This window comes from Aulonocara stuartgranti (assembly GCF_965226115.1).
Source record: "Aulonocara stuartgranti genome assembly, chromosome: 14".
NCBI lineage: Eukaryota > Metazoa > Chordata > Actinopteri > Cichliformes > Cichlidae > Aulonocara > Aulonocara stuartgranti.
In genome coordinates this window covers 28,521,797-28,547,473 of record NC_138950.1, presented here as the reverse complement: position 1 = coordinate 28,547,473, position 25,677 = coordinate 28,521,797, and the positions used below count along the sequence as shown (strand labels likewise).

General features: G+C 41.5%; 2 protein-coding genes across 3 annotated transcripts in view; both read left to right on the top strand.

Annotated features, from left to right (window-relative positions):
• The first annotated feature begins 4,562 nt into the window (after positions 1-4,562).
• On the top strand, positions 4,563-22,431 carry stard10 (StAR related lipid transfer domain containing 10). 2 transcript variants are annotated; one of them, XM_082502055.1, is made up of 7 exons: positions 4,563-4,815; positions 4,993-5,483; positions 13,249-13,396; positions 13,495-13,598; positions 18,763-18,880; positions 19,453-19,505; positions 21,447-22,431. In XM_082502055.1, exons 2-7 carry the CDS (start codon positions 5,325-5,327, stop codon positions 21,651-21,653), a joined length of 789 nt encoding a protein of 262 aa, XP_082358181.1. In that variant the 5' UTR covers positions 4,563-4,815; positions 4,993-5,324; the 3' UTR covers positions 21,654-22,431. The 2 variants fall into 2 exon arrangements, with proteins under 2 accessions (XP_082358181.1, XP_082358180.1); XM_082502054.1 differs by having other exon boundaries at positions 4,563-5,483.
• Positions 22,432-25,356: 2,925 nt separating this feature from the next.
• Positions 25,357-25,677, top strand: part of arap1 (ArfGAP with RhoGAP domain, ankyrin repeat and PH domain 1) — a 60,153-nt gene continuing 59,832 nt past the window's right edge. Inside the window, exon 1 of the mRNA XM_082501810.1 lies at positions 25,357-25,522. The gene's annotated coding sequence lies outside the window, so the exon portion shown is untranslated. The remainder of the gene's footprint in view (positions 25,523-25,677) is intronic.

Sequence of the window (25,677 nt, the reverse complement as noted above, 5' to 3'; positions counted from 1 at the left end):
ATTTTGGTACAGTTTTAGTGTTTTCCAGGCATCGCTGGTTTACACATTCACCTGCAAAGTGAGAGGTCACTTTGCAGGTGACCATTTGGTTACTTCAGGAACTTTTTGGGGTTACTTCGGGAAGGGACCACTGAAGGAATTTTGACCACTGGACATAAGATTTTCATCTCTAAAAATGTATTTTGTCCAGTCTGTCCCAAACTTCACATGTTTGATGACAGTCTGGCGACGACTACATGCCAATATCTGGTCACACATGGCGCCACAGTTCTCATATAACATTTTAATCAAGACTACCCCACTGTGATTGAAGTATTTCTTGCAAAACAATCATAACCAAACAAAACCTTTCCTGTACTGTAAATGAACAGTAGGACAAAAATGATTACTAGTCATTACGGAAAGTACAATGAATGTTTTTGTTTATATTGTTGGAACGAGGAAAAATTCCCCCACCACAAAAACACAGAAATACTCATGAAAGCAACCTGTAGTGCAAACACGAGGGCTGAATTTATTACTTCCTGCACTAGAAACCTGCCGATGTTACTGATATGGATAGATCACCAGTCTTCCTTGTCTTTATCTTATTATCTCATGTTGAGATGTTGCAGCAGAAAATGTTTTTAAAAGCATTAGTATGTGAGAAAGAAAGACCATTTCCTCCATGGGAGTGATAAACTCCAGTATCTGTGGTTTATTGCACTGGGTAGCATTTTCATCTACATCTACTGCTTGAAAATGATGACGTCACCACTAAAGGTACAGTGTGTTCTCAGGGGAAGTAATGTAATGATGTTGAAAATGGCATTTTGCTGTGACTGAAACACAAAAAGGAACCAGTCCCATCCCTACATACACAAGTGGGCATCCATAGCTGCGATTTATCAGGTGGGTGCAGTGTGTGTTGGCAGTGGACTCACTGTGCCTAAGCAGCCATGAATCATAGAGGACTTCATGCTCCCCCATCGTAAATCCACTGGCACCTACCAGCCAGTCACTGTGGGTTTGCCATTGTAGAAAGCTGAACATACAATCTCTGCATAGAAGCACAGCTACAGTTAATATGTTAGCTCTGTATTGTTCTATAACCGTCTATCACTGCATGGTGATGGATACTGGTTGGATATTTTTAGCTGCTTCAAATGTTGAGACAATCAGCTCCATTATCCATTTGCCAAAATCGATTTTTTTTTTTAAACACAGGTGAAACCAGTTACTCATTTCTAGTAAATTAGTTGCCTGAAACATTTTCCCTGGGAGCCAAAATGTGCCAAAGAACAATCCTGAAGCTGGCTGACCTGAACAAAGTGCAGCAAAACGTCATAATTACACAAGCACATGTTAATATCTCTACTGCTCTGTTGCATAATTTTGGTTAGGTTGCAAGGCATGACAATAATTTTAATATCATTTTTACCAACTTGTACATGAAGTGGGGAAACTAGTCATTAAATTGCACTGAAATAACAACAAAGAAAAGAAAAGAAACTGCCTTACTGCACTAACAGAGAAAATTAGAGCTTCATGAAATTTCCCCTCTTTTGTATTTGACCCTTCACCCTCAGTTTTTCCTGTTCTTCTCTATTAGAAGCTGCCCGTTTTAACCTCTGAGTTAATGTCCTAGCTCGGAACGTCAGACAGAAGGAGAATCGCAGCTGAAACTATTTATCTTTTTTCCCTGCAGAGCCCTAGCAATGATTGCACTGTAATGTTTTTAATAAACTTCTATAGCAATTATGACAGAAGATTCTTAAATCATCTTAAAAAGGAAAGTCTCATTTTGCTCAACTGTTTCTGGAGGTCACAGCTCACAATTGAAATGGAAACCATTAAAGGAAAAAAGTACATATTCTCTCATTTCTAGGGTTTGACATATAAGAACATAATAGAAATGATCTGGTTCTTAGTGGGTCTTTATGGCCTCAGATGAACCACAAAGTGTGTGGAAACTAAGAACACCCCATGATTCAGTAGCTTGTAGAAGCAGCAATAACTTTATCAGGTTCTTACATCACTGTTGATAAGGATGTTGGCCCCCTCCACTTTACAACGTTGCTTCACTTCACTGAGGGTTTGCAGACATTGGTCCAACTGCAGCATTTCAATCTGGTTGAGGTCTAGACGTCGACTGGGCCGTTGCAACACCTTGGTTATTTTTTTACATTTATCTTTTCACCTAGCCATTTGGTTGCAGATTTGCAGCAGAATGTGTTTGAGATCATTATTTAATCTGTTATGTTGTTGTTCGTCTGAGGTTGTGTGTACCCAATTTGAGCCAAGCTTTATCTGTCAGGCAGATGGCTTCACATTTGATTCAAAAATACTTTGGTACACAGTTCATGGTTGTTTCAGTGATTGCAATGTGCCCAGATCCTGTGGATTTCCTGTGGATGGTCCTTTCTAATTGTACTGAACATTAGCATGTAACATGCTAGCGGAGGCCTGAAGAGTCTGAGACGTAGCTCTTGAGTTTTGTGCAGTTTTCCTGAGCATTGCACAGTTTGATCTTTGGGCATATTTGCTGGGATGTTCTCTACTGAGAAGTTTAGCAACTGCACTGAATGTTTTCCACTTGACAATCATCTGTCTCTCTGTAAAATGATGGGCTTCTAATTGTTCGGCCTCATTATGGCCTCATAACCTTTCCTAGATTGATGGGAAGCAACCATTTCTTCTCAAAGATGATTGTTGATGTCTTTTCTAGTTGGTATTGTGTTAACAAACAGCTTTCAGACCTGCAAGCTGACAAAGCTACTTTTACAGAGGTGCGCACACTTGCTGTTGTGAACACCTCTTGATCAAGCGCATTTGATTAGTAGCACCTGGCTGCAACATATCTTCTAAATTCCCATTAAAGCAATAAGGGTGTACTTTTTTTTTTTAGTTTTCAACACACTGTAAACTGCATTTTGGCATAGCTTTGTAAAATAAATAATGACATGGTGTAGCATATCAGTGTTGCACATGATAACATGTGATATATGTATGTAATATGTAGTTCATCTGACGTTGTATTTATCTCATTTTAAGACCTGCTAAGAAACAGATTGTTTTTATGGTAATTTTTTTTACTATGACTACAAATAAGGATTTCAGCCATCTAGAGCAAGGCAGAGTGAAAGACGGAAAGCAGAACATAGAAAAAAAAACGAGGTTAACGTTATTTATTGTCTCAAAATATCTCAAAACACCCACAGATCAAACTGGAAGAGGACAGTAATGGACTTACACCCTGTAACAAAAGAAAGAAGAATGAAAGAGAAAATCAGAGAGATAAAGGCTGAAAAAAGCAAGTATATCTCTGAAAACACTCTGAAAACTACACACGATTGGACGTTTAACCCTGTTATTTCAGTCCGTGTTCGTAAAGACCCTTTTAACGTGCACAGCTGTCAGGTGAAAATTCCCCGCTACGTAACACGTCAGCCAAAACTGCCATGCGCGCTCCCGCTGTTTCGTGAACCGTAGTTTTCAAAAATAGTGTGACGCGATAACGCTGATTGCATTCAAATACTGTAGTAATTTTAAAAAGAGGGAGAAACAACCTTCATGAGGTAATAACACAAGGTAATAACTTGGCCTTTTTTATTCCTCGTCGTCCTTTCCAACATCTTGAGACAATGTTCCACATTTTGACTGGCTCTGCAGGACATGGCTGGCTTTTAACTAATGCAATATTGCAGTCAAGCGACGGCTCGGCTGTCCAGTGAAAGTTACAAGTTACCAGAAAGTCACAAGTCAACATGGTGGTGTACATGGTGGGAAGTCGATAGTTTTTTCCATTTCAATGCGGTGTGAAGTGACTGTGTGTGTGTGTGTGTGTGTGTGTGTGTGTGTGTGTGTGTGTGTGTGTGTGTATAAAGACTAATGCATGAAATCATATAGGGAACAAAATTCAGCTTCCTGTTATTATTCTCATATTTACTTGATTTGGAAACGTTTCATTTAAATATATGAAGGACAAGATAACCCCGGACTGTAAAGGAACACTTTGCACCACAGTGCTAGTTTGTTGGGGTCTGGTCGCCCTGGTCAGCCTGTACAGTCTGCTTAGTATTTGATATCAAACACAGATGTGGCTAAAAAGCAAATACAGTTTCCACAAAGTGCTGTTCACGGAGTTCTGTTTTCCTTCATTTCCCCATTTTACCAAATCAGCTGGTGTGTTACGGAATATGACATATTTATTACAGATGATAACTTATAGATTAAAATGACTTCGATGGTCTGATTAAGTCTGCAGCTCTGCCTATAAGACATACCAGAAAATCAGTAATAAAATGCATTTATAGTTACTAAATTTCCATTTAAGCAGAGTTTGTTTAATGAAAAATGCCACAAATCAAAGCTTTAGGCTTTGATCGCCGTTTTTCTTTGTCTTATGCTTTGTTTGTTTCCTGGACCAGTTTAACCGTTATGCAAAAACATTTTCAAAGTATTTGTTTGTAATTTATACTCAGAGGCGTAAATATCTTTCTTGCCTTTGTAGTCTTCCCGTTAAAATAATGCAGAGCTGTGAGCTTTACGAGCAGCAGCTGAAGGCAACAAAGGGAGGAGCTTTCACGGTGGCTGTGGCTGGTCTCCTGCCTGTGCAGTCCGACTCTCCTCCTCCTCCCACCGCCCAACCTCTCCTCCTCCTCCTCTTCCTCATATTTCTCACCGCATCCCCTTTACCACCTGCCACAGCGGCGACGCAGCGATGGAGATGTTCTGGAAATCAGCTTGTTATAAACCCTTAAAAAACAACAACTGAGAGAGAGAGAGAGGCGTAGAGACGCGCAGAGGGCAAGAGAGGGGAGGTGGAAGCAGAAGGTAAGAGACAGAAACGGGGAGTGACAGGCGGAAACACAGAAACATATGGTTTGCTTGAAGAGCGGCTGTTTGAGAGGGCTGCTGGAGCGGACAGAAACTTATTAAACCGCGGCTCAGAGCTCTGATCTGATCCGCCCATCTCATTTTACGCACTTCTTTGCCTTTCCCCCTCCCCAGCTGTTTCCAGCTCACCTGTTCTCTCTGCCTGCACCTCTGCTACATTAGTTTGTGCAGGGTGGATTGCGGTTATTGGACCCTGAAAGCGCGCGCACACAGACTCACACACACAAGCACGCGCGCAGACCATCACAAGACGCGCTGCAGCCGGCTACAAAAGCTTGTTGCAAGGAGGAAATTGAATTAGACAAGTTATTCCCACAGAAGAAGAAGAGGAGGGAAACTCGACTCCCGGCTTCCCCAGCTCACCGTGTCTCCTCTGTAGTCCTCATCCCCACGCATCCCACCACATCCCTCGCTCTCCTATCAACTCCTCGCGGTAACAAGAAGCCATGTCTGGACAGACTGTGACAATCCCGGACGACCAGGCGTTTGCCAGCTTCAAGGCCGAATGTCTGTGCGAAGAGGGCTGGAATATGACCTACAACAAAGGGGTCGTCACTGTGTGGGCCCAGTCTCTGGAGGAGGGGAAGTCCATCCACAAAATTAAGGTGAGACAATTTAACCACACAGGTATGAATAGAACTTTTTGTGCGCTTCTATTGGGCATCAGGTACTGGTGGGGAATAATGGAAAGTGGTGTGGATGTGGTCATGTGGCAACAGTACAAAGACAGAGGGGAAGGGGAGCGATAGAAAACCCTGCTGCATAATCCAGTTGGCAGGGAAGTGCTCCCATCTAAATTCCCATATGATTTAAGTTGCTGACGTCCTTTAAGCATTGCTCTCTGCTGCGTTCTCTTATTGCAGCTTCGCTCTCCAAACATCCCAGAAACACATTTGAAATGAGAAAGCACTCTCTGTGTTGCTCCTTGTAAAGCCAGTAAGCAAATCATTTTTAATAAATGGCCCAATATGACTGTAGCAGTCTGGGTAGAGGGCTTGGAGGTAAAGACAAGAACTTTTTAAAAAAAATGCATTGTAGTAACCACATCCTGTTTTAGGTAATGGATTGAATTGATGCCTGATGCCCACAGTAAACAAACAAACAAACAAACAAAAGTCCTGCACTAAAGAGAAGTGAGAGCTGGATGAAATCTCAGGAGGCAGGCTTAGTTCTCTGGAGACATGTCGCCTTTTGCCAGCGAAACTATTTTCAAGCCACTGTGCAAAAGCGTATTATGTAGAGTGCTGAGTCTACACAGTTTGTCATCCATTCAAAACAAATGAAAGTCTGCAAAAGCGCACGCTCAAATAGAGCTGCTGACAATAGTAGGAGAGCAGTCGGTTAGGTCATGGGCAAACAGACAGGATTGATCAGTTTGTTTGGCCATCGGTTCAATAATTACCTTCAGTGTGAGCTGCTTGCTGCTTCTAAATCCATTGTCAGTCTTTCTGATCACCTTTTGTGTGTTTTGTGTGTGTAATTCTCATTTAACTAAATCGCCCTCCAGTCCTCTGAAGAGGATCGGTTTACATTAATAGGACACTGTGTCCCAGGTGGAAAAATCTAGTGGTTCCTGGTTAGTTGTTTAGGTAAGGTAACGTGAGCTCCATGTGAAACTGTGAGCAAACTCTGTTATCAGCTCAAACAGCAGACGTGGCAGTTTTCGTCAAGTGTGAGCGTTTGTCCTGGGAGTTGACGTGGAGGCATTATTAGGACGGCCTCTGAGAATCTGCCGTGTACCCGAGTCTAACAATGACTGACCGCAGTCGTTAATAATGCTTTGTTTATGTTGTGGGAATCAGAGAAGGGGGGGAATTAATTTAAACAGTGTTCTCACAGCACACTTGTGGCAAAACACCCAGTTCTCTCTTCAGCAAATGATTGTATTTCCACACATTCAAGCTCGAAAGTAGAAGTTTAGTAGAAGCTAGCAGGGAGCAGTTTGATTGAGACCTGCACCCAAGTGTAAACTGCAAATAAAGAAATTGAAAATTCACACTTTCACTTGGAGCCCACAGCTTTGCCAGTGCGTACTGTTACTTCATCTTAGAGCTGCAGATGCTGCCAGGAGACCTGACTGACTGTTAATTTAGTGCTTATCAGGCTTAAAAACCTCTTTTAGCATTTTCACTGTCTGACACACACACACACACACACACACACACACACACACACACACACACACACACACACACACACACACAGAAATGTTTGGCCTCACGGCCCGAAATCTCAGGAAGGTCCTTTCCACTTTTTAACCCTTCCAGCTTGCTAATCTGACCAGAACTGACTACATATAGAACAATACAAATAAAACCCATCCTCCGCTTTATATGTGTGTGTCCTGCTATTGTATCCAGGTCTGAAGAGAGTCAGCGAGCCACTCGGTGTTTACTTTGTTAAATAAAGTCTTGTTAGCTTGTGTGCATATGTGCGTGTGTACATAGAGGTGTTATCAACATGTGCAGGAGCTGCAAAAGCACAGGGCTTTTCCCAGCCCCCTCTATCCATCTTCTTACCTATTAGCAAGCTTCTTTGTGTTTGTGTGTTTGTGTGTGTGTAGTGTACAGGCCAATCAAGAGCCTATAAAGCCGCCTCATTCTCCTGCGTAATTCCTCAGGGTATATCCTGTGTGCAGAGGGTAGGGATCTGCTTATTCAGGCGTTTCTCCCTGACATCAGGCAGGTGTGTTTTATCTTGACAGTTGCAGACTGCAAACAGCGAGAAGTGGAAAGTGCACGCACACATGTTTGAAGTTTGGGTGGGGCTTCTATCTGTAGTTGGCACTTTATCTTTATGTAAATATGACAAAAGCTGGGGGTTTTGCATTGTGCACCACTGTCTCATCTCCCCTTTTGTTTCACTCTCACATACCCAATCTTCCACCCTGCAAATGTACTGTATATACAATTATGTCATTACAAATGCAGTTGTGAGTCAGTGTGGTACTTACAGCTGTTCTGTTTATAGTGCATCTCTAATATAAGCTCTCTGCCTGTCTTGTGTGTAGCTTTAAAAAGCAACAAAGATAGATATATGCCCATTTGAGTGAGAGAAGGGGAACAGGCTGGCGATCATCATCATTAGTGCCCCGATTATCATTAGCCTCATCATCATCGTCATCATTGCCCCTACCATATTAATCAGTGATCACCTCACAGTTCAGTCATGCCTGTGCTCATTCTAACCAGCAATTTAATATCATCGATCAGCACGCGACTTCACATACAACACTCAGTGTGTGGGCATTAAAATGTGGGTAGTTTTTATTTACTGTGAATGGGTCATCCTCCTGCCTACATCGACACACACTCACAGAGACACACAAACATACTCCCAGGGTTTGCCTTCTCTCATGCTGAGGAAGAGGGAAGCCCAGCTCTGAGTCACTCCCCTTCTGTTTTTATTCTTCTTCTTCTTCTTCTTTTTTTTTTTTCAAATTTACTTTCATGTATCAGCACCCAGAGGAACAAATGATGGGAGATGACAGATTAGAAGAGGAGAGGGAGAGGGTGGCAAGAAGAGAAGAAGAGTGGGTGGGACAGGGAATAAGAGAGAGAAGGAAAAGTAGAGGGAGTGGGCTGGATGTGCAGGGATCGCAGGTCACTGGGTGTTATGAGTAGGCAGAGAGGGGACCCTGTGGACAAACATACTGAAAAGACTGCCATCTGCACACACCTATTGTTTGTCCACCTATGCCTACTTGTCTCCGCAATGTCTATTTTATCTTTCTGAACTCTGTTTCACCCCCTCTATCCTGCGCTCTTTGCTTCATCTATCGAGTTTACTGAATTAGTTTGTAATAGAATTACACACACGTGTACGTAGCTGGCTGTATGTCTTCATTCTGTGCTGAATGTCTTGCTCCCTGCAGCTTTCCCCCTTTGACTTTTCATTTTGTTTTTCCTTCTTCCTGCTTCTCCTGTTTCAGTTTGCCTGTGGACACAAGACATCTGTTATTCTCTCTGGTCTTTTGTGACCTGCACCGACTCGGTTCCAGCACCAAACCGGTGGAAAGGAGGCGTTTGTCTTTTGTCTAGTTTTTATTTTGGTAATAAATGTGTAATGCCTCCTTGACTACACTGTTAAAATAAATCAGAATTGCATTGTGCCTACATAATCTATCTCACTAATCTTGAATACAACAACAGAATACTCATAAGGGTTTTAACTATTGTCTTTCAGACAGCGATAACAGATGACTTTACAGTCCCTAATTACGTTTACAGGCATTAAGATGTGCCTTGTAATGTGACAGACTTCCCTCTTGGAAAATTAGTTCATATCCTTGTGAGTAGTGATGCAGTGTAAAACATCTCACTCACGAGTTGATTTAATGCATTTAAAATAAAAATGGTTCGAACAGCAATACACCATAAATAGGACATTATCTTTCAGAGTGTCATGCTGTGATATATAGAGGATTATTGCTATGGTTACAAGCAGGATTTTAATGTCAGAGCTTGTTTTTTGACACACAAAATGTTTTTTAGTTATTTATTTTTTACTTTTTTTACCCTCTAGTTCAGAGGTCTCAAACTCCAGTCCTCGAGGGCGGCTGTCCTGAAACTTTGCCATGTGTCCCTGTTGTAACACATCTGAATACAATTAGTAGGTCATTAGCAACACTCTATAGAAGTTGATTCAGGACAGCGGCCCTCGAAGACTGGAGTTTGAGAAACTGGTCTAGTTGATCCAACAAAGAAGTTGCAGAGTGTCCTCTGGTGGACAAACCAGTGGATAAATACGGATACTGATAGTGAATATCCAATTGGTTGGGATCTACTTGTCCAGTGACACACCCACTACTTTAGCTGAAGAGCGTTTTTTGTGCTCTTTGCGAAACACAGCTAGGTGCTATTTTTCCTCAGTTCTTCTGAACTTTGCTTGCCGTTTGTTGCTTAAGTGAACTAGCAATCTGCCACTCATGTGAAGTATGAAATGACTTATTTCTTGATTAGGCTAACAATAAGGTTACAATAGTAACACTAATGTGCTTGCACAACCTTCCTGGGGTTTTTTTGTTTGTTTTTTTCTATTTCATCAGCTTTCAGTCTGGATTGACCTGCTCTCTGCACTCAGTCTGCATTTCCTCGATCTCACCGAGGGTTCTGTTTCTAGGAATGTCATTACAATTTAGCATTTACAGTTTCCTTTGTTGCACAGTGTGACTGTTGTGGAGTCGTGTGAGACTGTGTTCCTGTGTGAGAGCTACAGCTAAAGCTGATAGAATAGAATTATGATAGAATTCAACTTTATTGTCATTGCACATGTCACAAGTACAAGGCAACGAAAAGCAGTTTGCATCCATCCAGAAAGTGCTTTAGCCACAATATAGATATATTACAAAATATATATTAGCAATAATATAGATATATAGATATATTACAGAAATGGGTCTGTTATAGGTATGAGGGTACTAAATATGGGTCTATTATTGGTATGTTGCAATGTACACGGTATGAAGGTATGTTATGAATATGCTATAACTATAAGTATGTACAGGCTGTAGTGAGTGTACAAACTATGTACGGGCTATGAACAGGATCTAAATATGAAAACTATACAGAAATATGAAATATAAAGCTATAAAGGCTCCAATCTGGAGCTGGTAAACAAACATTTTCGAGCAAGTGGGTTGTGTGCCAAAATAATTGGCAAAATTTGATGGTAACTTTCCAAAAGTATGTCTTAATTCCCTGACTTGTCCTCTAGGAGTAAAAATTGCAACTCACCAATATTTTAGTTGATGGAAAAACTCTAATGATATACACCTGCCAGGTTGTGTGCACATGTAATTAAAAGATATCCTCATGACGCTTCCAACAGAGCAATAAGCATCATTGCCTCTCAGTCAAGACGCTCTGGGCTTCTGTGTGGCATTTGAATGTTATTCCTGTGCCAGTGTGGTTTCTCTCTGAGCACTATGGCCTCCTCCCACAGTCCAAATGCATGTAATTAGTGATTCTAACCTGGCTTTATGTATGAATGTCTGTTTTTCTTTGTTGGGCCTGGTGACTTGTCCATGTATCAGACCAGTGCGGACCATTTTGAATTTCAAATAGTTATAAGAGGAGACCTCGAGTTTAAAACAGGTTTACAGACAAATGTGGGATACAGTCTATGATGATTTTCCTAAATGAAGCCTGAAGGGAAGCAGTGATGGAAGATAGGCTAGGCGGAGCTTTTAACTGTCTGGACTGATTTATAACAGGAGTTAAAATTTATCTGGGGCAGACAACTTCCCTTGGTCCATTTCTTTCTAATTTGCTCTCAATCAAGTGCTGGGTTCTTTTTTCCCTCATTGCCTTTGTGTCTCTTATGCTTTATAACTCGACATGCCTCTACCACTTGCCTTTCACCTTGTTATTATTGAGACTAGTTTCTCCTGGCAATTGTAACTTTGGCAACACTGTTACTCAAGGGCTTACCTTGAGTGTATTGCCGTCTATGCCAAACATAGCCAGGAGTCTCTATGGTTTCATTAATAAGCTGTGACATGCTATGCAAACAATCAACCAGCTGTGGTATTAATGGAAGCACCACTCCTAGTTTTTTTGCCTATAACTTGTACGGGGCTCCATCCATTCATCCATCCATTATAGCCTATAACTTGAACAGGTTGCCAGTCTGTTGCAGGGCTAACACATAGAAACTGAAAATCATTCACTTCTACAGCCAGTTTAGAATCACTTAAGAACCTAATATTGATGTCTTTGGACTGTTGGAGGAACCTGGGGAACCAGGAGAGAACCCACACAGACACGGGGAGAACACAAACTCTTGTGTGGAGTTTGCATGTGGATTTTAACCTATGACCTTCTTTCTCACAGAGGAACAACGTTCTTTGTTTCAGACAAAAGAACACATTCAACCATTGAACCAATGCGTCACCACAATATATTATTTAATAGGTTTGTGGACTGGTACTTATATATATAACTCTCAAAACACATTCGTACTACAAACCCAGTCATACAAGCACTGTTTTCAATACCTAAGTGCTTTTAGTCATTCACACACAATGGACGCATTGGAGACAACCCGTTGTTCAGTATCTTGCCCGAGGATACTCGGGCATGCAAACTAGAGAAGCTGGAGATTAAACTACTGATGTTCTGATTAGTAGATGACCAACTTTACCTCCTCCGCCGAAGCCGTGCATTTATGTGCAGTTGTTTCATTTTAGCTAGACTCTCTACTGCTGTTTTCCTGCTCATTAACTCACTGTGTGTCTCCCCTCTGGGGTACACATGAAGTGAAGCAAAGAAGCAAACAGACTCCACTAACCACCAGCAGCCTCCTCGAGGTGACAGCAATGTGTTACGTTGCTTTAAGTGCAATAAAAACTTCCTAGTTTTTGTAAGTCAGTCTTAGCTATCAACATGAAACGTCTGAAAGGAATATGCACAACAGAAAACGAGAGAAACCATCAGGAAAAAGCAGCTCTACCTGCAGATGGTCTTTCTGTAGCATAACGTGGCCACGCAGTAAGTTTTACACTTCTATTCAGTGTGCATAGCATAACTGATATGAGGAAGGTTGTTTTAGTCTAAAAGCTGGTGCTCTAGTGCACACGTGACTTCACACGTCATTTGTTTCAGACAGAACCACAAAAAGATTTGAAAAAAGGTGGCATTCAGAGCTCTTGCTACTGCTGCACTCTTGAAAAAAAGCAACAACCCTTTGACATAAGTCTCTCCATCTCTGTCTTGTGGTGAATGTGTTTTCCATTTAAGAGCTTGGGTCTCGGTAATGACTCATCTATGGTCAGTGGCCTGTCTGTACTGATTGTCTCTCTGCCACACACACACACACACACACACACACACACACACACACACACACACACACACACACACACAGTTCCCATTTCTGCTCTCCAATACTGACGCTCTCCAACCATCTGATGTCTAATCATTTACACATCAGTTGCCATTCGTGTTTCTTTCACGTGTGGGGTCCACATGGGTGCAGTGAGTGTGTGCATATGTGCATATGTTTAATTTCCAGGTATTTGAGTCTGTGATGTGTTCACTGGCTTTTTGTTTTTGTGTCTCACTTACCTTTCTTGGCATCACTAGGCCTGAGCTCTCCTCAACAGTGGTATACTACTTCACTTTGAATTTATGCTGAGCAGCTTCATTAAACTCTAATGGATTTTCCTACCTCATAGTTTGCATTAGACCCAGAGCGATGAATTCAGAGAAGTACAATACTGGTGCCATAGAGTTATGTATTTTAAATACAGTTTGAATAAGCTGTGTGGAACTTTGTGTGTGACTCAAATCTGTAATATCATTGTGGATTTACCTTTGTTGCCTAAAATTGAAGCCTCTGTTTCTCTTTCTGTCCTTCTTCCTCTCTCAGTGTCGGATGTTGTGCAAGGATGTGTCAGCTGAGACCATGTATGACGTTCTCCATGACATTGAATACAGAAAGAAGTGGGACACAAATGTCATTGAGACCTTCGATATTGGGAAGCTTACGGTCAATGCGGACGTTGGTTACTACTCATGTATGTTGCACCATCGCATGTAAACGCATGTAAATTGCCTTCAGGTACAGATTGTTCTGTGATGTTTTGTTCACCTGACTTCTCTTGTTTGTTTACAGGGAAGTGCCCAAAGCCCCTTCGGAACCGTGACGTCATCACGCTCCGCTCCTGGCTGCCAATAGGAAAAGATTACATCATCATGAACTACTCTATCAAACATGCCGTAAGTAAAGATAAAAAGGAATGCTAATGGGAACATATCTCAGTATGAACTGGGTGAATACTGCTGTGCAAAAGTCTTGAGTCATCTTGCATTGTGTGCGTGTGCCAGGAGAGGCTTCTCTACCTGGCACGAAGTGAAACGGCTTGTTAAGCTCTTATCTAGCAGGTACTGCTCCTTCCCTGCATAACGGGTCACAGTGAACTATAAACAACAGTCTGAGTCATAAAGAGGTATTCTATCATATGCAAACTTATATTATTAAAAGATTATACTGACTCCTAAGTACAATTTTCTATTGACAGAAATAAAGTGTATAAGGCGAAAGCAGAGTTTGTAGTGTTCTAATGAGCGTGAACATCAATATTTAGAACCGCTTTAATTCTTCCACACAGCCTGAACTCTTGTACGCGAGCTTTCTTTCAATTTCTTTAAGCAGCTCTGAGGAATAGTTCCTCAGGCTTTCTTTAAGGAAGTTCAAAGCTCTTCTTTTTCTTTTTTTCTTCTTGTTATGAGTAGACACAATACAGGGTCATCCCTTGAGTTATGTGAGTGATTTATAGGCTCAATAAGTGTTAAGTGGCTCAATAAACAACAACAAAAAGAACCATTCCTCCAAAAATGGTCAGGTACAAGGATTGAACTGATGAGTGAAAAAGCAGCCAAATAAAAACCTCTGAAATGAGGAGTGACTTGAGGCTTTTGCACAGTGCTTTATATTGGCGAGCTGAAATGAAGTGGTCCTCTTTAGCAAGTTGAACAGGTCCCGTTTTTTTTTCTAAGGGAACATTTCACCGCTCTGTGTCGGTGATTTAAAGTAGCAATAGACAAGTTTTCTGCATTTAAATTGGTTCCTTATGAGCTGCACTTTCACAGCGTAGCTTTGTCTGCCACTGAGTATGAAATCTATCCGGGAAAATGGAGGCTTAATTTAGAGCACAAAATAATCTGACTGCAGTCGGTCCCAGAGAGGTTGATAACACGCGCTTCCTGCTGATTTTCACATGAACAAGTACCTGCAACAACTGTTGTATTTCATTTTTGTGTTCAAAAAAACAAAAACATGACACCTACTTTCCTAAAAGCCTTTCTGTCTGCTTGCAGACTTCATAAAATGCATCCCAGTGCCATGTTGCTGGAAGTTGCTCAGCTCAGAAAACAGGAACGCGATCCAGTCTCCAGAAGTACTTCCCCTACCACACGCTCTATTGCTCTCTTTACTTAGACAGCAACAGTTTAGCTTAGCACCTTTCCAAAGACCATGCTCTATCATATTGTCTGCCCCTGATGCTTTCACCTGAAACAATGATAGATGATAGAAGAACATATTGTGTTTTAAGCTCAGCTTTTCCGAGCATGCCTTTGAATGCACTTGAATAATCTAGATACTATAAAGCTGTAAAAACCATCAGTTGATTCGAGCACACTAAGAGGATGTGAGTAACTTTCAGTTTGGCCTGAAACCTCAGCTTTTCGTTGGCTTTATATCTGTTTGTACTGATCACCTGTTGCTAGTTGTGTCCTGCATTCATTAACCTGCCACTTGTTTTCTGGTTTATCTGATTGACTGGCTTGTAAAATGTGTAGAAAACTTAAAAAGACTAAGAAAAAGAAGCAAATCCTTGAGAAGGTGAAACAAAGTAAAACAACAATTCAACACTTTCAGCGATGTCGCTCTCACTGTCTTCGTGTCCGTCAGCCTTTTGTGTGTATCATGGGTTCCCATGTCTTTTGTCTTTATTCCTTTTGTCTGTCCTCTGGTGTCCTTGTTCACTCTTTTGTCTCCTCTCTGCTTTTCATTCTAACTTTTGCTCACCAGTACAGTGTTTGCAGAAGGATAAGGCCTCTCATATGACCGTGAGCTGTTGACTTCCACCCCGCCTTCCGCATTCCTGCATCAATTTGAACTTCTGAACACAACAAATTGTGTGTCGGTTTACGTGTGTGGTTAGCCAAGGCTGATCTTGATAATGGGAAAAACTCGAGAGCTCGACTTCCTGGAGTTTGGCTTCAGGGGAAACTTATGAGTGGCGTGTTGGCGCATCCATCAGCGGGACATGGTTCACTTATGCTGTTTCTTATCCTACAATCGCTGTTCAGCTTTTTCACCAATCATAACAGGAGCCATGAATTATTTTCAGTTCTTTAATCATACATTTCCGAGGCTTTTTAACAGTCTGCTTTTGCAATCCATCTGTCATGTAACTATGGTTAGCGCTGCTGTTAAGCGTACCATTGTGTTGAGTGCTATAGAGTCCGATATGTATTTGCATGAAAACCCTATGCAAATATTTATAATGGCAAAGGCTTAATAACTTCTAATGGCTTCTAATGACTGCTTTGTTTGCTGAGCCATTTTTTTTTCCACAGTGGAGTTACAGATCCAGACACAACAGTACTGATCCACTGACTCATTCTCATTGTAACTATATCCTTTGTGCCCAGCAGCTAATTAAGGACTCATGTGATCCCTGTCATCTGTCTCCATCACGAGGACATAGTATTTTGCATTATAGTTCACTTCATAATATTTAGCTTGAATTGAACCAGATTTGATTTACCGTGTGAATATTGGCATAGAGATTAATTATACGCTCACTGGCCACTACATTAGTTACACTTTGCTACTCTGGGGGAACCACTTTTGCTTGCAGAACTGCCATAATTCTTCATTTGAGCACAGTGAACTCATTGTCATGTTCAAGAAACCTGTTTGACATGTATTTGTATTTTATCCTGCTGCAAGCAGCCACGGTTGCCACGGTTGCACTGGTGCGCCTAACTTTTTTTCTTAGGTGTACCAGCACAAACGTTAGGTGCATCCAAATTATTCAACCACATCGCTTAACACCGCAGTTTTACATGTTCACTAAAAAAAAAAAAGTGCTGTCCATGCAGACAATATTGATTTGTAAATGATTAACTAACAATCTTGTCAACACAAAGTTCTTTATTTGGAGCGCATTTCTATAAGAAAGATAAGTTACTGAAAAAGTGCTTGTGCTTAAAGTGCTGAGCTAAGCTGAAATTTAAATTTAAAACATCTCAAGATAACTGAATAAAAAAACCCCTCTAAATTAAAAGTGCCTCAAAGGCTTCAAACTGAACATCTCAAAATCTGAACATCCGAACAGCTTGATATCTTATGGACTATCCTCCATTGCAGTCACATGCCTCTCAGATGACCAACTCATGTAACTTGGCCTTTTTCATTTTTTCACTTTTTTTTTTTCAATGTGTCTGGGATGACACCTATAAACTGGGCACATGTGACATCATTACTGTATGTGGAGTTTACGTTCAAGCCATTTTTCTTGTGAAGAATTATTTCGGACTTGAACTTAGTGAACGGAACTTCTTCTTTGGCAATATTGTTGGCGATGTTAAACTTAATCATCATCTTGGCCTCTTCTGATGACCTGTTTGCTGCTGCCTGCACACAAGTCATCAGAGCGGCAGTCCCCTCTCTTCACTCCCACTGAAAGGCAGTGGGGAGAGGGGACACTTTGGCAGTGCATTTATTGCTGCATATAATGTGTTTTCTATATACACTGTGCTTTTTCAGCGTTTCAATTCGAAACGTATTAGCACCTGTCACAAATGCGGTACTGCCGGCCATAGTCTTCCCACACTCACGACAGTAAATGCAGTGCAACATGTTGTCAGCTTTACTGTATCTTAGCCAGGGAAACTGGTCAAGCCGCTCTCTTCGAAATGTATACGCTTTCCCCCTTTTACTTTCAGTGGGCTCTGGCTCAAAGTCGATCGTATGTGGCTCATTACCTGATGCCGTCTCCGGACCAGTGTTAGACATAACCTGAGAGGCTGATGGCTCCGTCAGAGCACTGGCTATGAATTTTGGATGGATCAGGCCTTAACTTAACGAAAAAGTTCGTTAAGTTAAGAAGTGGGAAAGAAGTTCTACTCAAAAGGCTGGTCGCACCTTGGAAGTAGGATTTTTTTGTAGTCGCACCACTGAAAAATTATGTCTCATGTGCAACCACATCGGTCGCACTCTAGAACCCTGTCACAAAGGAATAGTCCCTGGTGAGGTCTTCTGCAGTAGTATCCCATCTACGTTAAGGTTTGATGTGTTGTGCGTTCAGAGACGCTCTTCTGCATACCTTGGTTGTACCCAGTGCTTATTTGATTGATCAGTTCAAAGCAGTCTGACCACTTCACTGTGACCTCTGACGTCAACATGGCATTTTTGCTCAGCGTTCTCTGTAAACCTGAGAGATGGTTTTGTATGGTAAAAATCTCAGCAGAGCAGCAGTATCTGAAATACTCAGACCTCTCTTTCTGATGCTCAGTTTGGACTTCAGCTGGTCGTCTTGATTATGTCTACATGACTAATTACACTGATTTGCTGCCATGTGATTGGCTGATTTGATATTTGTATTAACGAAGAGTTGAAGAAGTGTACCACATAAAGTGGTTGGCGAGCGTATAGTGATATATTAAAAATGATTAATTTTGTCCAAAGTTTAATTATCGTGTTGTTGTTCAGCTGATTGCTCATCAAGTGCTCGAGTCCTGAGATGATCAGTTTCCTGGTGTGCTGGGTGTTTTTGAACACATGGCTTAGTCGTGATTAATGTTTCAGATTTAGTGAAGTCTAAAAAAAATCAAGAAGATTACATTAGCTCAGAGCATGAGAATTCTGTATCCCAGAAACCTGCAGATGATTTACAAAAGTTCACATTGCAGAGATTTCTTCTGCCAATACAAGGTAGTGTGTTAAGTGTAGAAGCCAAAAAATATGAGTCAAATAGCAGAGAAAAAATAAAGCAGATGTCTTAGCTGACTGCGGCTGTCTGTTCTTCTTGAGTGCTCTGCAGTGTCCCTCTCCTAATTAGTGCAGACTAACCAGTAGTGGACTCCCTAATCATTAATAATAACCTTGGATATACTGTTAGAGTCTAAGGAGCTAAAAGGGAAATAGTGGGCTGCATGCAGCTTTGCTTTTTTTATTTACAGAGTGGTGTGGACTGGATTTGCATCAGAAGTCTGACTATGAAGCTGAAAATCAGTTTGACTGGCAGCTTAAAAGCACAAAGCTCTTGAATGTCTACTCTGCCTTCTACAGATCTCACAAAAAAAAAGAATCTAGTGGGGTCCTCGTCCTGTTTGTTTACACTTTGGCCTCTCTGTGCTGTTTCCACAGAAATACCCACCTAAAAAGGACATGGTACGTGCAGTTTCCATTCAGACTGGCTACATGATCCAGAGCCAGGGACCTAATAACTGTACCCTCACTTACATGGCCCAGGTGGATCCACGAGGTAACTATCACTCACAGTCTCACACACACACACACACACACACACACACACACACACACACACACACACACACACACACACACACACACACACACAGAAAAGTATTCAGCACACAAGGACAAAATCAAACAGAGCACACACAGGAAGAGCAAAACACTCACCCAGGTATTTAACTCTGCGTTCTATGAATTATTCATTGCCCTGCCTTTATGTCAAAATGTGTCACCATAGCAACCATATGAAGGATAGTCTATCTCACCTCTCTCGCGTGCTCTCTCACTCACTACTCTTCACTCTGCTTTTTTGTCTAGCATTTAATCTCCTCCTCTTATTCTCTATTTACTTCACTTTCTAACTGCTGATCACATACAAGCAAGTGCCGATTGTGTAACTCTTTTTATTTATCCGTTGCTAATGTGTGTGTTTGTGTGCATGTATGAGAGAGAGCCATACGGGCGCAGTGAGTAGTTACTAAGCCTTGCTTTGATCCTGGTAATATGAAATAAAACAGACTCTCTGTCACACTCCAACTTTTACCCATGATGCTTTGCTCACCCCGACTCTCTTTACAGGTTCGCTACCCAAGTGGGTTGTCAACAAGTCTTCCCACTTCCTTGCTCCATGCGTAAGTAATATGTGCAGATTAACAAAGATCCTGTGAGTGTGTTTGACTGTGTGATAATCTGCACTTCCACTCAGCACAGTGCCGGTCACCATGAGAAAATACGCAGACCTTATAGTTTACTGCTTGTCTGAGGGCATCTGCTGTATATGTTTATTAAAATAGGGCAATGATTCTCTAGAGAGCATGCTGTGATGGAGGATTCCTCAGAGATGATATCAGGGAAAGAAGGCATCTAGTGAAGACAGTGAATAAAAACATTAGGCATTTTAGAGTTTTTAGAGATTTGCTTTCCATATGTCAAAAAAAGCATTTCACATTGTGACTTTAATCAATAGTCTGCATTTTATCAAAGCTTTTAAAAAATATGGATCTAATTATTCATATTAAGAGAGGGTCAGAATATCAATATGGGATTTGGACAGTAACACTTTTTTTTTTTTTTGCAGTTTTCCTTTGATACACCAGCACGGGGGCTTTTAAATCCAACAATCAAGACATGATTGAAGTGCAGTTTTTTTTTTTTATTCTTTCATACGTATGATTCCATTTTCAAAGCCTCAAAAATAATCAGACAATTGACCGAAGAGCAGATTTATGATCAGATGAGGGCTGTTTCTCATTATTCCATGACAAATTAAGCAAATAAAATACCTCTATTTATTTCCAAGTGTTGGCTGGTTGCTATACACTGAGGGTCTCAAAATAAAGTCCAAAGAGATAACCGTGCCAGTGGCTGAATCAACAATCTGTTGAATTCTTAAAAAGAAGGAATGCACTGAGCAGCTCAACAACATGGTTAAGAAAAACCGCTTCATAACGTCTAACTAAGTCAAGGACAATGTAAATACAGAGAGTTTACAACAAGGTGCAAACCACTGATATGCTATGGCATGGGCGTGCTTGACTGCTGACAGAAGCAGTAGCATGGATTGTGAAGCCTTACAGAACAGACGTGGGATATTCTTCAGTGGCAACAAGCAGCAGCTGAATGTGGTGGCAGTAAAGGAAACAGTTAATGCAATACTTTTGCTAACCTTGAATTAAAGCTGAAAGTCTGAAAGTCGGCACTTTTCTCAGATACTGCTGAAGTGCAGATCCGATTCATCATTTTTGATTTGAAATCCACCGAGATGGTGCACAGAGGCAAAATCAATTCATTGTCAAAATACTGCAGGCCTTACATTATATAGTATTGCTTTCCTTTTTGGTAGATATATTTTTATTAAAACATGCAGCTGCTCTTAAGCGAGAGTGGTTGCAGCAAAGAAGATATATGCAAATCATAGGATTATCTAATAGTTAAAAGAAAAATTGCTGAGTGATGTACATTGAATAAATACACAATTGCTTCTTTTTGCCTTTTTAGCTTTTAATTTTTTTGGTCTCTGCAGCTACAAAGATATCCAGATATATTCTGGATGATTGTCTTGCCATGCACTGGGTGCTGCTGTAACTTCCTGGACCATTGTTTTTTATGAGACACGTTGCTCTGTGTTTTTTACCCTTAAAAAACATACAGGCATGTTGTTTCTGACATTAAGTACTATCAGACATGTGTGAAGCTCCCTTGTTTGGTTCTGATATTTGGAAAAAAGAAACTCTCTGTTCTTGTGGCTCTGAACAAGATCTCCTCCCTCTTTTTACCCTTGCCCATGTTTTATCTCTATAGATTCCTCCATCTCTCACAGCTTCCCTTCTGTCTCCCTTTATCCTGTCACTCATCCATCTTCATCTCTATTTTTGTATGGATGCTATTTCTGTCCTCTGGATTTTTCATCTCTGTTGAGTTCAGCCTGTTCTTCCTTATAGAATATTGATCAAGCATACGTGTCGGCCAAGCTTTCTGCTGGAAATACTTTCTTTCTATCACTGCCATTATTTCTCATAAATCACATGTTGTTGTTGTTTATTTTGTTGTTTGTTGTTGTCTGTTCTTTCCAGGCCATGAAGAAGATCTGCAAAGCCTGTGTGAAGTATCCAGAGTGGAAGCAGAGACATAACCCTGCCTTCAAGCCGTGGCTTTACCCAGAACAGACTACATTGCCCAGCATCCCGCTCTCTGAGCTCAGCATCCAGCGGGCAGAGAGCCTGGAGAATATTGATGAGAGCTCCCTGGCTGAGGCCCATGAAAGAGAAGACAGCGACTGACACACACACATTCACAAGCAGCACACACACTCATACGTTCAAGCAGGGATGGAGAAATGCCTGTAACATGCATCATGACATGTATGTGTATGTGGTTCTATTTGTAAGTATGTGTAAACATACACACATACATACACGTACTTGTATCAATATTGTACATGCATAGTGCATATGCAGGCATATCAGTATGCACATATAGGTAAGCATTCATGCAGACGGACAGTCACACGTTAACTTGCGCAATGTGAGAACACAAACTCACAACATACAACAGCTTCACTCAAACTAAATTTCGAGAACTTTTAGCCTAGTCGGTTTTCTAATTGGGGCCTATGCAGGTCATTGCAGCTGAATATGTTTTCAGTAAGATTTCATGTCAGAATGTTTACAGACTAACCTGACAGTGCGCCTTCTGCTGTCATTCAAAATATGACTGAATTACTAGAATTAAACTGCCCTCTTTTAGCCACCAGTCACACACTTCAGCGCAAGATTACACATTTATGCTACACTAATGCCTTCACATGTGTACACCCTCTCCCCCCTATCATCGTCTTTCGGCCCAATGTTATGTGCCTCCATCACATTTTGTAAGCACATGATAAATATGCAGGTGTGCAGAAGGCAGCTGGAAAACCCACCCCAACCTGCATCCACGTCTATCTTACATACACGCACACACTCACACGTACTGTCTGATCCTCTGTTCCAGAGATGGATGAATGTATGTAGAAATTCAAGATTAAATACAGATTCCTACAGAGGTTTTCAAATTTCACTGGTGATCCGAGTATTTTTTTCTCTGTGTTTGTGTGTCTGTTTGGTGCCGAACTCGCCTCGGGTTGGCGGCTGATGTCGCCTGCAGGTTTTCATAGTTGGAGTGCTGCTGAAAGAATTTAAAGAATCACCACCCAATCAACTGGTGGCTCTGCTCCCATTCACACAATCTGCCGGGAGACGTGCACACAAAACCGATGTGCCGCGATTAGAAGGGGAGAAACACCACGTCACGCAGCCTGCACGCGCCGCGTCCAACGTTTGCATATTTGAAGCGTATGTGCGCGCTCACTGGCCCAGATCAGGATTAGGAATCCCCTCAATCTGTTGGCATGGCAACTCTGAAATCGACTCAGCACTAAAAAAGAGACGCAGAGTGACAGGAGCTCGCGTGTTACAGAGGAAGTGATTTGATTTATTGAAAGGTGTCCGCCCCCAATTTTCAGTCGTATGATTGGAGTAAAAGCATGTGCAAGAACACTGAAAATGCACCGTGGGTCCTTGTGATGAGCTAATTAAATGACAGAAGAAGGAGCTTGATATTACTCTTAGCACAGCAGCTGAGCAAACCATAGTGCCGCAGTGAGAGGAGCGAAGCGGTGAACTTTTTATGTAACACCGTGGCCGTGTTACTTGTGCATCTTCCTCTTTATCTGTTCCTTTTTTTTTTAATACAACATCCGCCTCTGCATATGCATTGCCTAATAAAGTATGAATGATGGAGGAAAGTGTATATGAGAAATAGTCAGAGACACAATGTGTAAACAGCGCTTGTGCTCCTCCTTTTGTTTTGTGTTGTTTTTCATACAGCTGTATTGACTGTTTGCCCTTATGACCATCCATCCATCCTCGCAGTCTTAATGAGGCCTCTGGCACAGCCATCGACATTATATGCATGTGTGTGTCAGAGGAAAGGGCTGCATGTGCACAACTGCATGTCTCAGTGGCATCCCTGTATTGTCTTCCACCCGCCTCTGCAGCAGGAGGAGACGTTTAAGCAGCATGACGGCGGGCAACGTCTCCCTGTGTGTGCATTTTCTGCATATGTGTCACACTGCCACCCCCACAGCAACCCTGCCCACCGGGGCTGATAGCCTGGTGATGACTCATCACCTCCCCACCCCCTCTTCAACTCCTCGCCATCGCTCGCTGTCTCTTCTATTCTCCCCTTCTCTCCTCCTCAATTTCTGCTCTTCTCTGCCCTGTTTCTCCTCTTCCCTTACCCCCCTCTTTCCTCCCTGTCATCTATCCTTTGATCTTCTCCTCATCCAGACTTCTTTGTTTTCTTTGAGCCTCCTCTGTGCGTCATTCTTTTCCCCATCCTCCTTCCCCTCTTCTCTTCTTCCTTTCCATCTCTGCTCTTCTTCCTTTGCTGCTCTTACCTCCACTCTTCTTATTTTCTCCTTCTCCTTAATCTCACCCATTTGTTCTCCTTCATTTGTTCCCATCCTATCCTGGTCTGCTCCCAGCTCACTCATTTATCACTTGTTTTTGCTGTTTTCTTCTCTTAACAACACTTACTATCTTTTTCTCCCCTGTTTGTCCCTGTTTCTTTCCATGTCCTATCCTCTGGCTAACCTTTCCAGTTAAGTCCCCCCCCGCTGTATCCTTACCGTAGATCCTAATTGGAATGAGTAACAGGCTCCCACGTCAGTGACTTGTTGGCTCAGTCTGGCTCCTGAAGACTAAGATGTATTACCCTTTTTGCTCATCCACCCCCTGAGTGATGGGGCCTCTCCTATGACTCTCCCAGCACACTTAAACAACAAGTGACACACAGGCACAGAGAGATGCACACACACCTAGATAACAGTAGTATTAAAGGTTTGACAGAGCTTAACATGTGACCTTTTTTTGTTCACGTAACCTCCCAGCGTGATGTGTTTTGCTCATGGAGCCAACTGGGGCATCATGATTTATGATGAGAATGTAATGCCCCCCACCCTTATCTCGTGAATCTTGCTAAAAATGGAACCCCTGGGATCATCTTTAATAATTTAAGCCTGAGTTAGATTCTCTTCCTGCTTTAAACATGGTTTCCTCTTTTCTATTTATAAGAAAATAAATGTTTAAGTTCAATATCTTATGTTGATTGGTTGCCCCCTGCTGGTTTGTCTGAGTTCTACAATTGTAGTTAAATTTTTTTAAAATCAAATCTGTTCAAATATATTTCTGTTTATAAACGCAGTAACCTATTTATATTTTATTCCTTCTTAGTTAAATTTACCCTTTTTAATTTTTCATATTTATTTCCTATCTTATTCATAGCCTTTTCCTTTTTTGTTTTCTTTAGGTCACGAGCAGTTGTCCAAGCATTTCACTACATATCGTACTGTGTATGACTGTGTACGTGACAAATAAAATTTGAATTTGAAATTTGAATTTATTTTTATAATATTAAACCCAGAAACACAACCTAGTGGAGCCGTACACTGGACAGAAACCTGTACAAATAAATATTACTTAAATATTACTGGTTATAATACTTGTCATTTGTTTATTTGGTATTTGTTTTGTTTGTTTATTGATGTCCCCCAACCCAGAAAAAAAGTATAATAAAAATACAGTGTAAAATTTTATTAGCAGTCCCATTGAGGGTTATGGGGATGGTTTTAGTTCTCCAAAACACGCCGACTTTAAGTAGAGTATTTGCAATAGCAGAAGTTAAAAAAATACCACTGCTCAGTCTTTTTTGGTATTGTGTGTAAAAAAGTAAGCGGTGTATGGGGAACGTGGATGAAAACTAACTGGGTTGCCCAGTCTTTCTCGATGGTCACATGACGGTCTTACGGAAATTCTTCGACAGTAAAATTATCCGCGTTAAGGCAGAAAGGACAAAGGTGTAGCCTTCAAAGTAAAACAAACAGTCGGCTAAACTCGCCGCGGGTCTGTTTATTTTGAAAGGAAAGCACTTCCTTCACTTGCACGTAAGTGCGGATGCATGCGCGTAGCCGCTGTTGCTCTTCAACAGTGAGAAAAAAAATAAAGTGTTATTCGCTGTTCGGCGTCGCAGTTGTGTCTTCTAATCCCACCTCGAAGGCAAACCCACTCCTGGCGTGTCTCAGTGACACGGACACTGACGACTTGAAAGGGTAAGTGGATAACAGGAATTTAAAAACTATTTTTTCTTCCACCACAAGAGAAACTTTCCTCGAGCCACTGCTTAGAGGAGAAACGTGAACTCAGCGCTTTTAAACGCACTCACTGTGAGGGGGTCCACACTAAAAAAAAAAAGGTTGCTGAGGTT

Coding starts and splice junctions, on each gene's coding strand:
- stard10 (XM_082502055.1), top strand. CDS start 5,325: ATGTCTGGACAGACTGTGACAATCCCGGACGACCAGGCGTTTGCCAGC. Junction 5,484..13,248: donor AGTCCATCCACAAAATTAAG/GTGAGACAATTT, acceptor TTCCTCTCTCAG/TGTCGGATGTTGTGCAAGGA. Junction 18,881..19,452: donor GGCCCAGGTGGATCCACGAG/GTAACTATCACT, acceptor CTCTCTTTACAG/GTTCGCTACCCAAGTGGGTT.